Below are 15,022 nucleotides of genomic sequence, written 5' to 3'. Positions count from 1 at the left end.
AGAAAAAGTTGATGAAGAGAAATCGATCAAGTCACTTACACCCCTTGCACTCTAAGCCTATCAGTTGTAAAAATACGAAAGTCTGCGTTGAGCATAAATCGTATATCGTGTATTGAAAAAAAAATAGAATTAAAAAATCCATAGTGAATGCAAAAATGAAATGTGCGCTCTTACTGCCGTTAAATTCCATCTCTTGTTGTAAAGATTGAGAATATCAGAAAGAACAATCGATACGTTTTTGATTACTTCTTCCGGGAATATATTGGACGCACAAATTGAAAAACTGAACATTGATTACTTCATGAAAATTGTCCATTTTGAGCGCTCCTTTCTCAATCTGTTTTTGATGAACTTATGAGTGTTGCAATCGATTTGGATACTCCCCATTCGTCTATTACAATACAGATGAGTTTCCAGTCGCTTTCTGTGGTCATTTTGCTATCTCTCTAAGAATTTAGAATTCTTCGATAAGCAAACAATTCGTTCACAGCATCTACATAATACTCACGAAATTGATTGTATTCATATACACCACCTGGAATCCATTCAGAATCGGTTAAAGTTCATTTCTCTATGAGAAAATCGCCAGTTGAAAATTTATATTACTTTCACGTTTCACTAGTTTCGTTATTACGATCAGTTTCACAAACATTCTAGGCAGTGGATAAAATGCTGTGTTCCCATCAAATCCCGTGCTCCCGTGGCCGAGTGGTTAGCGTCATAACTAACATGCCGGGGGTTCGGGTTCAATTCCCGTTCTGGTCGGGGGAATTTTTCGTCAAAGAAATTTCCTCCGACTTGCACTGTGATCACGCGTATTCTAGAGCTTGCCACTCAGAATGCATTCAAGGCGTGTTATTTGGCATAGAAATCTCAACTAAGTACTAATAAAAATGACGCAAGTAATACTACGTTGAGACGGCGAAGTTCCTCTAGGAACGTTAGTGCCATTGAAGAAGAAGAAGATGAGTATAAAACTTCCAATTGGTAATATGTTGGGATAGCGTTGAAATAAGAGCTTCGAATTTCCCATGAATAGCCTGCAACGTGTTTCTAAAAAAAAATATTAGAGTTCAAACCATTGACAATTATGGATTCGTCCGTAACAAGATGGCTCCTATTCGACCAATCCCATTTAATTTTTAATTCTTTGAACTAAGTTTTGCCATCGATAAATGAATTAAACAAAACATTTCAAACGAAAAGACCCGAATTGACACAGAACAATTTGTAAGCTGGAGTTATTTATCCAGAACTAAAACATCAAATCGTAGTCGCAGAATCAAACTTTGAAGATTTTAAACAGCATCTGAATTAAAGCTGTAGAAACATCTGCTGATCTGGGTAAAAATAACTCTTAGAACCACCTGCTGCAATGAATCGTGAAACGATTGAACAACTACAGTTCAAATATCAATAAAAATATTGACATATTCGTTGACAGTTATCCAGAATTCGAATTGTTACCATATTATGTTGCTTTTCATTTCTTCACCACTATTACATTTATGTGTGTGTTCCAGAATATGTTATAATGAGAGGATTTACGTAGCTCAGCGTAAAAAGCATACCCCGTTAACCATTACATCTCAATGAAGCATTATATAGTGTACATTTAGTCAAATCAATAATAACTATACTGAACTTTATTGTTAAAGTTAAAATTATGGCTAAAAATTTTACTTATAATTTCAATACAGATATCAGTACAGATTTACTGAAAAATAACTCAGATAAAAAGATTTTCTAGAATCAAATGATGAAATGAAATGATGACTTCTGTTCTGTATGAGTACAGTAGATTTTTGAGCGGTTTCCGAGTCACTAAACATCATGCGCCAGAGTCAATCAAAATCAAAATCCAATCAAAACGAGGCACATAGTGCGTTTGGACAATGCTTGACATTTCACAATTATTCGATTGTTCATCTCAAGAAAATAAAATGTTATTCATTGTGATAGAAATACGTAGAAATATTTACTATCAATATAGGTAAACATCTTTGCGATCTATTGAGAAATGCTCGAATTATAAGCGTTCGAAATCTTTCATTTTTTCCCACATGTTCGGTGCCTAGATTTTCATTTCACCCCCTATATCTTTCGGTTAAACGTAGTCCTACGGCAAAAATTCCACCGAGCTGAAGAGCAAATTTTGAACATCACGAAAGATATTGCTGAAATGTATTTTTATGCTACATCAGTAACGTGCCTCCTAAACATCGTATTCTCCAGATATGTCCCCTAATTTAAAGCCAACACTTTTATTGTTGTTCTCATACCAGAACCATTTTTTATGGATATCTTTAAACATCAATCATATATGCTGTTTAAAATAGCAAAAGTCTAAAATTTTCTGTATAATAAAATCGTTTAGATTATAAAATTTCTAAAACTCACAAAAATCGAATTTCGTACTATATAACATAGTCAAATTCTGAATCAAGTGATGCGTTTTACAAAAGTTCTCAACCTTCACAACTTGGTAGTGCGAAACTGCGAAAGATATGGAACCGGATAAGCTCTCGATACATTCTGGATGAAAGATTTTATTTCGAATATTGTGCAAACCAAAATGCAAATAATACTCAATTTTAACATGCTTCTGAACACGTTACGCTATGTCCCGTTACGTTGCGAATACGTTAACACAGGATAATACTTATGGTCTCATTTGCTACGCATTATAAAATGTTTAAAGTATGTGAACCATTTTCCTCGAAGTAAATTATGCTCTTAAAATGAGCTAGGCACTGAAATGACTTGGAAAGACATATTGGTTTATGGACTTTGCTTTTCCCTCACGAAAAGTGTTTTTGAGTCTCAAGAAAAGTGTTTGAACTTTTTGCCACCAATCTGTTTGTGTTTGTGAACAGTTTACAAATCCTTAAAATTACTCATTTTTGAACAACAACACTGCCGTTCTACGCATAGTTGTCCCATGTTACATTCTGACAATTTTCCCTTTTTTCATAACACGATGTTTTTATGCCTAATATTCCAGAAAAATACAAACAAAGTTATTGTTTGTTCCCAGTTTTTAAAAAAACAACATCAAGCTCAACTGTTCCATGTTGATATTCTAAGCATGACTGTCCCACCGTGTATTTTTGTAGATTCATAATTCATAAAAAAAAACATTAACAGAATGCCAAATAACAATGAAATTTACATTCTGCTTAGGTGTTGCTTCTTTATAAAATGATATTTTTATGCAAAATCCTTCGGAAAAACACAAAAAACTTATTGTTTGTTCACAGTTATTGGAAAAACAACATCAAGTTGAATTGTCCCATGTTACTATTCTAGGTATAACTGTCCCACCATGAATGTTTGAACCCGTAATCAAGCTTGATTGATTCAAGTGAGGGGAACTTTTCACATTTCATTAGACAATAGTTTACTGCTCATAGAAAACCTGGTGTATTGCTAAACTGAAATGTTAAAGCTTCTGATTGCATTTTTCTTAGTTGCTGATTTTGGAACATGGGACAACTATGCGTAGAGTGGTAGTGTACTTATAAAAGTCAATTAAATTTCACCTTAACGTTGAAATATCACATTTTTTCTTGAAAAAACTTTTTTTCAAACTGTATATAATCGAGCCCGACCTGTATATATGAATAAGTTAATGTTGATAAATTTTTTAACTACTATTTTATATGTGTTTTTTCCCTTTAACATAATTTTTGTAACTCAATCAGTTATTTACTTTTAGTATTTTTTTTTAAATATACCAAAAGTCATCCTTATTTTTGACATATGCTCACAAAATTTGCTTCTAAAATTTTCAAAACAAATGAAAAATGAGTTTTTAATCCCATGGTTACATGTTACATCTCAAATAGTGTTAAATTGACTACATAAACAACGGCTGAAGTGGGCACACTATAACACTAATTTGACAATTGATAACTGGAAAAAGGCAATTTGGTCAGACGAGACTGAAGTTATATTATCTGGGTCTGATGGTATCACACGCAAAACGGACTACACCTATCCCTCGATTTACACTGGAGATAGGTTCCCGATAAAACCGTGTAAAACGAAATAAGCCCTCCATATATACTCAATTCAATCATTTATTTAAGTAAAACAATTATAAAAATCTAATTATGGAATTGATTATAGATGCTGGATACAAATAAACAAAGAATTCTTCAGGAAGCTAAATTGTAGTAAGTTTATTCGCTATCGCCACTTTAAGGAACTACCAGTATTATTATTCTGATTAGTATAAAGTCATCCTTATCACTTGAGCATTCCTGATGCGATTGTGGTTCAATAGTCGACGAATTCGGGAAGATCTCAGATTTGACTTCAAACTAAGTGGTAGAAGAATCAATTAACAGCTGCGTAGATTTGTTTTGCTTTACTTATCGTTAAATTTAATAAAGAGATTTCCAGTCGAAAGCCGAAGATATAACATTCCTTTACTTTTAATTTTTGTCGATATTCTTGGCATTATAAGAGCTTGAAAAATTGACACATCAAGACACCAAAAATGCAAAGTCAAGGTCATGGAGTCGATGACATCGTGTGGCGTCGGAGAACTTCAATTCATTGACAGAATAACGTCAAAAGTGGTTTATTTGGACATATTAAAACAGAATCTTCCATCAAGTTTGCAAAAACTGAAGTTTGGCCATCCCAAATACCCATTCCAGCGAGATCGAGACCTTAGTTGGTATCAAATTGGTTTACGGGCAGGAAAATCAAAGTTTTGACGTGGCCAGTACAATCTTCTGATCTTAATCCAATAGCGACTACAACCTTAACTTCAGATAGACCACAAAAGTTAAGGTTCGAGACTGAGTGGTACCGAATCTTGTCAGAAATTACAGCTAAGCTTGTTAAGTCAGTTCAAGGGTTGTCACACATAATATTAAGTGGATATCTGGAAGAAAGTGGATACACTTTTTTTCCTTATTTTTTACTGTTTTTCCAATCATGATTTCAAAAATTGACCAAGGTTACTTTCGTATCACATGACAATAATTTGAATTTACTTTTACATCATGTTGATAAAGTGGTTCGCATTATTGTGGTGGATTATTTGGAGGAGATTTGTAAAATCACCAGAGGTGGATATTTTTGTACATACTGTATTTCAATATTTCGGTTTCGGTTCTCTAAAATAACTCTGTGAAGCAAACAGTTGAAACTGTGCTTGTGCATAAAAGATCGATATTATGATCAAAAAAATTTATTACTTTGAGCGACTGAGAATTATAGCTTTTCGGACATCTATTTCGGTAGCAATTTAGTGTTGAGAAAAAGAAAAAAAAAATTTTTTAAAAAAGTATTGCAGAAAATTTCGATACCTTTTGGTATATTCAGACTAAATGCACTAATCAAATAAACATCACAGAAAAATATTGCTGAGATGTTTTTCATTTTTTAAGTTACCAAGTCAAGTTCAGAGGCTGTAACATTAAGAGGCATGTTACATCGTATTCTCTATGTTCTAACAGAATTTTATTATTTATTGTCGTTTTCATTCTGTTATGAATTTTGTCATACATAAATCATATACGTAGTTTCAAATAACAGAAAAGTAAGAATGTTCATGTGTAAGAAAAATGTTCAGCTCATATAATTTTGAAAACTAACAAAACTTAGTACTGGGAAAAATTTTAAAATGTGTAACATAGTTGCACTCATTGTGCTGAATCAAAAGATGTATTACACACAAAAAGATCCGAATATCTACAATTTTATATAGCGAAACTAGAACATATGAAACAGAACAAGCTTTTAATATGTTTTGGAAAAAAGTTCGACTCTCGTGTACCGTGTAATATTTTTGGCATTTGACATTAAACTTCAAAATAATGTTACTGTCATTCTGCAAAAAAAAACACATTCGCTATTTTTGTTTTTGTTTTTGTAACTTGAGGAAAAAGCGGTCGAAGCACATCGTTTGCTTGTTTAAACGTTATTTCGAGAACCCTTAGCGATTATTTCGAGAACCCTTCATTTAGAAAACCGGAAAATTTCAACTCGCACAAGTGTGAAATAAAGTGTAAATACCCATGGAAACCTGCGTTGTAAAACATTTCGAAGCTTGTGGATCACTTTCTTCGGCATAATCTATGATCACCAAATTATTTAGACACTACAATGGCATGGAAAGTTATATCGGTTTATGGACTCTGCTTTTCCTTCACAAAAAGTGTATGAATCTCATGAAAAGAGCTTCAACTGTATTACTAATTTATTGGACTACACTTGACATTAGCACTAAAAAAATCTTGAAAAATCACTCATTTCTGAATCGGACAAACAGTTGCACAACGCAACACTAAAAAATCAAAATTATGTCCACCAATTTGCCCTGTTTCAAACTGAACAGTATTATGAAGTTGGACATAACACTGACACAATTTTGTAAACTATAACGGCACGAAATGAAACAGAAAGAGCTGCGCTCCGTCACTGGAAGGTATCAACGAAACTTCACTAACAGCCGTCGGCACTTTTTTTTGCGCTAATTTGCTCCGCATTAGAGAACCGCCGTATTTTTTTCGCACTCACCTGCCACTTTTCGTGATCACCATCTCCGTCCCCAGCTTGTGAAACTTCTCCCACAGCTCTTTACCCTCGAGGGTCACCTTGGGGTCATCAACAACCCCGTCGTCTTCGGGTTGGAGCGCCCGCAGTGGTCTCATCGCAGGATGATGCTGATGGGCAGCAACGGCGGCCAGCACAACGTCCTCGGCCGTGGTGTAAGCGGTCCCCAGCGGATGGTGTGGGTGGGGATGGTGCGGGGGTAACTTTGGGAGTAGGCCTCCCGGATAGAGATGCGATGGGTGTCCTCCCGGGGCTCCGGAAAGGGCCGCTAGCGCAGCAGCAGGAAAGTATTGTGCGTTGGCAGCGGCAGTTGCAGCGGCGGCTGCTATGCCGGCACCGGCACTCGGTGAGTTCTGTCCTTGGGGCGGAGAGCCCGCAGTCAACAGCGACGACACGCTGAAGTCAGTGGGTCTCGGTAGCTGCAGGAATGGATGATAGGCCATTCCCTTCGCCGGCCTACTGAATTCGTCAGATTGGAGTGATTCCTGACCGTCGTATCTCATCACAACACCCCCGAGCAAACGCACCGCATGTGTCGTCGATGTTCTTCGGTTCTCACTGACACTGAATAGCGTCGATTGACAATCGGCAGTTTTGAAGTTTTCAACCACGGATACTTCCTATACTTTCGCTATCACTTTTCCAACTTTTTCAACGCGCCGTAATATTCACTCACTCGCGCGATTATTATTCGTTTTGCCCCAATGTATAACAATTCACAGTGTGCTTTCTGTAATCAATTTTGATCGTATTTTTATTCACCGTAATTTGCGTGCGTCATCCATCACTCATTGTATCGTGTTTTTTTCTTCTTCTGTGTGTTCACTAGACGCCAGCTGTAGTATTTTAATCTGGAGCAGTTAATAATTAATTATTTGCCCATGTTTTGGCAAAATACGCCTCGCGCGAAAGGCCCCGTGGTAAATATATTCAACACGGCCTGGTCTATCACGAAAACACGGAACACTCACACTCCTCGATTGGGGGGCCGCCTAGCTCGTCTTCTTTGGCGTTTTGTTGGTTTATCCTATTTGCGCGAAATTATTGAATGCCGCGCGGATCCCGAATCTGCGGATGGTTGAGTAACACACGCACGAGTAATATAGCACCGTAGGGATAATGGTGCCGCACCATCGGGATGAAACCACTGAAGCCACCATTCACACGCGCGGAAATCGTGAAAAGTACGTGCTTCTGCGTGAATTACCGTGAAACACACACACCCACATACACGCATACGGCACGGCACAGCACTAGGTTGGAATACGCACGAGAGGGAGGGGTGGGGGATACGCTCACGGCTAGTGGGAGGCTGCGAGAATCACTCAAGAGCGAGAGAAAAAAGAACGAAACAAAAACTACAACAACAACAACAACGATGCTAACTTCACGCCGGCCGTGTATGAACTGGTTACCGCTGCTGCGACAAACTAAGCGCTTGGTGTCTGGTTTTTGGTGTCTGTAATCACACCTTTCGTGTTGGACTGGTGTCGGCCGCACCCCTCTAGCCTCTCGCTCACACTCGCACACACACTCTCGGACGCGGAGCTCTGGCAGTCAGGCCACTCCCTCTATTTTGTGTGATAATCGTCGCGGATTGGTGTGTCGCAACCAATCGGTACACTAACATCGGATTAGAAAAAAAGCACACTCTTGTGTGAAGTCGTTGTCGCTAAGAAGAGGACAAAAACCGGTCCCAAATACTGGTAAGGACAAGCGACGACAGTTTGTGGGGAGCTATTGCCTCGGTTAGTGTTTAGTGTGAACAGCGGTCGACTAGCGAGAGGGGGTGATTTCGATAATCAGAGACGGCTACGACTTTTTCTGCTAATGATATTCTTTGCATCTTTCGTCTCTCACACAACGCTCATTTTCCTCTCTCTCTCTCACGCGCTTGTGGTTCTCTGTGTGTTTGTGTATTTGAGTTGTTATTTATTTTCTTCCAACCCCGTTGTTTATTATTCTTCCAGTCTTCTCCCAAGTGTGCGTGTCAAATAAACGCGTTTTTACTTGCGCTCTTATTTATTCTCTCGCGTCTCGTCGGAAGTTACACACCCATACCAATCAAGATGTAATGTTATTTGGTCCTATTTCACACCACCATAGTCACTGTCCACTTAGTTCACGAAATGAGAAAAAAAAATTATACGACGACAAAGTCAACCACGACTTGTGCGCAATAGAGACACTTTTGTTTGGCACTTTGCTTTTATCAGTCTCCGAGTTTCCGAACGCACACAGTTTTGTTTGTGTTGGTACCTCACTGTCACGCTTCTCCCTTGCCCCTATCTCCTCACGATAACAGAAATTTCTCGCACTCTCACCACAACGAGTGGGACACGCTCACACTCACGGCTGGCCTCCCCCTCTGCCACAGCATAAAACTCGCAGTAGGCGCTGGTTTGGTGTGATACGGCGGGGGGATCGACACTTACATTTCACCACCTCCACCGAGATGAATTTCCACCCACGAAAATCAATCGACAGTTGGAGGAGGGGTGGTGGAAGCTGAGATTCAGCTGCAAAACCAGTAGCGCATTACCCACACCCATAGATTGACTTAAAATTTGCCAAATTCATTATTACACTCGTAGCTGTGATTTTTCTCTCCGTGCGTGCGTAAGGATATCGATGCTTCTTCCCCCGGGGATCTCTTTCTTGCTTACTCTTCCCTATTCTTTGGCGTCCTGCGGGCAACGTCTTCCCAGCGAACCACGAGCGAAAAAACTGTATGTGAGTGTTTCGCTTGAGTTGAACTGAATTTGGCCGAAAACAATTTCGGTCTTTATTGATTTTTTTGTCTATCGCACTACTTCTGTTACGGAGCCACTACCCAACGCCACATCCGCCGTTCTTCTTCTAGGAAAAATTTATCGTTCCGTATCTTCTTACAGCACATTTCCTTCCAGATCGATGACGGAGCTTCATTGTTCTCGTTGAACAAAAAGTTTCCTCCTGCTATTGATCGGATTGATTGAGCAGCGGTTTTGTGATGTGATGCTGAATGCCGAAAAAGCGCCTATTTACTTGCATTGCGAAGAATTTCAGCTGGTTAGATGCTTCCTTTCTGGCTCACGTTGGTGCGCTTGATGTTGACATATCGATCTCAGCTATGGAAAAGTAGAGAATATTAGAACCGTTTTGGATAGGTCGTCCCAGTCGATCGGCAGCAGTACTAAAAAAATATCCTGGTATGAACTGAAAACATTCTTGTAATAAACAACAAAACAAAAAGGACGCACAACCAATTCAATGACAAACTGTCGTTTCGGACGATGTAATCTCCATAGGATCCCTTTAAATTAAAAAATGTATATACAGGCGATTTTTGGATGTTCGGTTCCCACGCATTTATTTCAGACAGCTCGCGCGTGATTCGTGATATGTGTCAAAGCAAAGTCATTTCATCTACGAAATGCTTACACTCGAGTAAAATTCGTAATCTGTGAAAAATATATTTCGCAAACTTAGTTCAATTTATTGTGTTCAGCTACGAAGTTTTTTTTGATTGAATGAATACGTCAACAAACTAAATTGTTACTTTCGGTATGATGAGTAGTTTTATGGTCCTGCGGAGTCAATAATTATGAACTTTTTCGTTGCTCCAAATGCGAACATTGTATGTGGCCGATAATTAGTTTCAACAAGACATTGTATTTGTCACAAATGAATAACAGATAGAAAAGTTTGGTGAGCAATTTATCTCTCGTGAATTGATTGTCTAAACGAATCCCATGACATCTCTGGATCTCTTTTTTGTGAGATTATGTAAAGTATTTCTTCTATATGGATAAACTAGTAACAGTTGAAGTCTTTGAGAGTAAAATTACAGGAATCATTGTTGAGATGCCATTCTTAAAAGCGTGGTCCAAAATCGGACCTGAACTGAACAACCTCAAGCGTAATCGATGTCAGCGTTTCAATGAAATGATTCTCGAGAATTGCAGACACCAACCAATAGGTTCAATTAACAAATTCATGCACTTTGCAACTTTTGTATGCATTATATTGAAATGAAAAACAAATCTCTTGAAAAGACACCCTTTATTTCGATTCTACATCAGATTTCGCGCAATGTCATGAGATAATTTATTTTTTTCCGATTACAATTACAAAACAGTTATTTTTTTTATTGGTGATTTGCCTGGCCGAGTGATTATCACATCTGTGTCAATAATATAAATCCCTTTGGATTCAAAACCCACTTAGGTTCTGAGATTTTAGTCATTTTGTGACTTGCACTCAAAAACACAATCAAGGTAACAAAATCTAAATCAAGTAATACTAGACAAAGGTTGTCAGATTTTGGGTTAAGTTTCATGATCAAGCACACAAATTTTCATTGTATTTAGAATGGTTTTTACTTATGTAAAGAGCAAGATTCCTAACTCTAAACTCTTATATTTTCAATAGAATATTTAGAGTGAATAACTTATAAATGCAGATTTTCAAAAAAATATATTAACTACTAAAATCGAATGGTGAGAACTATTTGCTTGGAGTATATTTTATTTTTTGTTGAAAAACCTGAAGCAGAAAATGTTTTCATATCTTAGAAACAAATGAAGTGTTATCCCGCTAATCGATTCATCACATAAGTGAAACAACACACATAAAACAACACACATAAAACAAATAAACAATTACTTTTTAATAGTTTCATTCAGCTTTCCCTGTTTGTGTGTATGTTTGAGTGTTTGTGGGGTTATCCCACATTAATTGAAATTAGACCCCGTTCCTGATCACTGATTGATCTGGAATTTGGAACATACCTTTAATTCCACTGCCATTATAAAACTGCGTATTCCATGATCTTGGAAAATTCTATTTGGCCGCCGCTAAAAAATTGCTGAATGCTTTGACTATACACACTACGTTATGAACAACATAAATTTGGAAAGGTCGCCGCCACAAAATGGTCGATAATGTATTTTTTGCAATCCCATTTACACGTTAAAAAAGCGTTTGCACAATATCAGTGTCAGTCCCAGCTTCCAAAGGTACTTATTGTATAAATAGAAAGTAGTCATGGATTCGACTAGAAAGTAGCGAAGTTTCCGAAAACAAACCGTATATATTTTTATTTTCTTATTTTGTAACTGTCAGTCCCAGTCAGTCAGCGCTCTCCTACCAAAAAACTCAACGGCGGCCCCTAGGGACCGACACTGGGCTCAACGTGTTAATATTGGTATCAAATGAAATTATTTGACTAATAGAATACAGTACATCATCAAAATATTCCGAAGAAAGTTAGGTAAGAAATCAAAATTTAAAAAAAAAAAGATGAATGGTTTTATTGTAGAGAAGTATACTAATGGTACAGATAATTTACTAGAAACTAGAAAATAAAATAAGTAAAATTTTTGTTTATTGAACTGAAAGATAGAAAATAATTAGGCAAGTAGCAGTTAGTGGTTATCATATCCGTTCCTTCCTTAATCTAGAGCAATGATGAGACTAAAATAAAATTGTAGGGATGATGAAAATCTAAAGTTTATTTTTTACCTAATTTACTTCGGAATATTTTCATGATGCACTGAATTCTTTTAGTCAAATCATTTCCTTTGATATATTGAGGGGATTGTAAAAAATACATAATCAACCATATAGTAGCTGCGACTTTTTTGAATTTATGCTGTTTATTATGTTTTGTATTCTCCAAGTCAAGCAATCCAGCCATTATTAGCGGCGGCCAAATTGAATTTTTCAAGATCATGGAATACGCAGCTTCATAATGACAGTAGAATTAAAGGTGTCTTCCAGATTTCAGATCAATCAATCAACAGGAACATTAGTAGAACATTTTCTACTAATGTGGGACAACCCTACAATCATTCAAACATACATACAAACAAGTCAAGATGAAGCTATTTAAAAAGTAATTTGTTATTTGGGGATTGCGGCCATCTTGGATTTGAATTTTTCATGATCTGCACTTTCATTGGACGCCAATATTGATGAGGGTTTGAAAAAACAGGGAGTGGGTTATATCTATGGTGTAACCGCAAGGGTGACGTAGGACTATCGTTGATTTAGTGTTGTTGAATCTGAATCCATTCTGAATGAATGAATAAATGAATACTTGGGGGACTTCGAAAACGAGAGCGTTACGTTGGAGGTACAAGGTTTTATGCATCCAATATTGGATACGAAAATATCCTACTGATGGGGAAGAATAATCTTCAGAAGCTTCTCTGCTAACTACACTTGATTGAAAAATCACAGAACCAAATGTATTTGGTCGCAGTGTTATATGGTTAGAAAACATTAAAATATACTCTTTCGCTTGCATGTTATTTTCAATGCCAAGGGGAACTGGCAAATTATTTTGCAGCAGCGGTATCTTACCGGATTCTTCCCGATGTCCACCACCAGTGGGTAATGCTAACTCGATAACCACCTGTTAATTGCACTCGATTGAAAAATCACAAATCCAAATGTATTTGGTCGCAGTATTATATGGACAGAAAACGTTAAAATAAACTGTTTCGCTTGAATGTAATTTTCAATTCCAAGGGGAACTGGCAGATTATTTTGCAGCAACGATCACTTCTTTCCGGATTCTTCTCGATAACCAGCAAACGTAAAGAGTTGCGCGCGTGTATGTTTGTGTGTGTGTGTATGTGGCGGTTGCTCCGATGTCTCAAGCGGAACCAATTTTCGATGCTGGTATTCTCTCGGTCGTCTTCTCTTCTTCTGATGGATCGACCTTTCTGCGCTCCGTCACAGTCCCAAACAAACTGAATGCGTTTCAGGTTAGGTCAGGCCATCCAGCTCGTCCCAGCTCGTTCAACTCGTTCAGTAACGATGTTGTCTTGTCGATGTTCTCATGAAAAATGAATGCTTTTCATGGATAGAATGGTTTTGTATTATAGAGACTTTAAACTTTTTAGTTCATTCATCTCTAGCCTTGAGAAAGGCCCTTGGAACTCTACTCAAACTCCTGCATTACACCTCCACCCTCATTGCCTTGAGAAAGGCACTCGATCCCTCGCCATCCAGCTCGTCCAGCAACGATGTTGTCAAGTCGATGTCCACACAAAGAATGGTGCGTTTCACCACCAGAATATCGCTTAAGTATGCTTTTTGTCCGTGACTGAATCGAAAGAAGGTGTGGTTTACGATGGCAATTTGGAAGGCAAACTAGAGACGAATGAACTCTCTGAGTTTGAAACTTTCGGCGACTGAGCAATAATCGATTGAGAATTATGTTTTTCGCGATGTGAAACATTTTCCGTTGCGCGCGCATCCAATATTGGAAACGAACATATCCTACTGATGGGGAAGAATAATGTTCAGAAGTTTTCCTGCTGATTGCATTTGATTGAAAAATCACAAAACCAAAAGTATTTGGTCGCTGCGTTATATGTTAGAAAACATTTAAAAAACTCTTTCGCATGAATGTATTTTTCAATTCCCAGGGGAACTGGTAATAATTTTTCAGCAACGATAATATCTTTGCTGATACTCTCTTGGTCACCTTCTCTTCTACTTCCGATGGCTTGGCTTCTCTGCCCTCCCTCACAGTTCCAAACAAACTGCATGTCTTTCAGGTCAGATCAGGTTAGGTAACGAATCCCTCGATCCCTCGCCGTCCAGCTCGTCCAGCACGTTCACCTCATTCAATTACGACGTTGTCTTGTCGATATCTTCACGAAAAATGAATGCGTTTCACCACCAGAATTTCGCTTAAGTATGATTTTTGTGCGTTATTGAATCATGAGAATGTGTGATTTACGATGGCAATTTGGAAGGCAAACTAGAGGGGAATGAACTCTCTGAGTTTGAAACTTTCGGCAACTGAGCAATAATCGATTGAAAATTATATAATTTTCTCGATGCGAAACATTTTCCGTTTGGCGCGCATACAATATTGGATACGAAAATTTTCTACTGATGGGGAAGAATAATTTTCAGAAGCTTTCCTGTTAATTGCGATTGATTGAAAAATCACAAAACCAAATGTATTTGGTTGCAGTATTGTATGGATAGAAAAAATTAGAATAAACTCCTTCGCAACAATGTATTTTTCAATTCCCAGGGGAACTGGCAGTGTATTTTGTAGCAACGATTAGTTCTTTCCAGATTTTCCTCGATACTCGAAGCCCAGCAGTGGTTAATGCTAGCTCGATAACCACCTGTTAATAGCACTTGATTGAAAAATCACAAAACCAATTGTATTTGGTCGCAGTATAACATGGATAGAAAACGTTAAAATAAACTCTTACGCTTGAATGTAATTTTCAATTCCAAGGGGAACTGGCAGATTATTTTGCAGTAACGTCTTTCCGGATTCTTCTCAATTTTTCTCGAAGTCCACCACCAGTGGTTAATGCTAACTTGATAACCACCTGTTAATTGCACTTGATTGAAAAATCACAAAACCAAATGTATTTGGTTGCTGTGTTATATGATTAGAAAACATTAAAATAAACTCTTTCGCATGAAT

General features: G+C 37.6%; 1 protein-coding gene across 3 annotated transcripts in view; it reads right to left on the bottom strand.

Moving 5' to 3' along the window:
• Positions 1–15,022, bottom strand: part of LOC129765441 (optomotor-blind protein) — a 296,805-nt gene that overhangs the window by 256,596 nt on the left and 25,187 nt on the right. For all 3 annotated transcript variants that reach the window (XM_055765767.1, XM_055765769.1, XM_055765770.1), the window contains exon 2: positions 6,538–9,683. In XM_055765767.1, the coding sequence (XP_055621742.1) occupies positions 6,538–7,076 (539 nt within the window). In that variant the 5' untranslated portion in view covers positions 7,077–9,683. The remainder of the gene's footprint in view (positions 1–6,537; positions 9,684–15,022) is intronic.

Source organism: Toxorhynchites rutilus, chromosome 2, assembly GCF_029784135.1.
Source record: "Toxorhynchites rutilus septentrionalis strain SRP chromosome 2, ASM2978413v1, whole genome shotgun sequence".
Taxonomy (NCBI): Eukaryota; Metazoa; Arthropoda; class Insecta; order Diptera; family Culicidae; genus Toxorhynchites; species Toxorhynchites rutilus.
The sequence above is the reverse complement of the archived record's forward strand: the minus strand, read 5'-3'. Positions and strand labels throughout refer to the sequence as shown.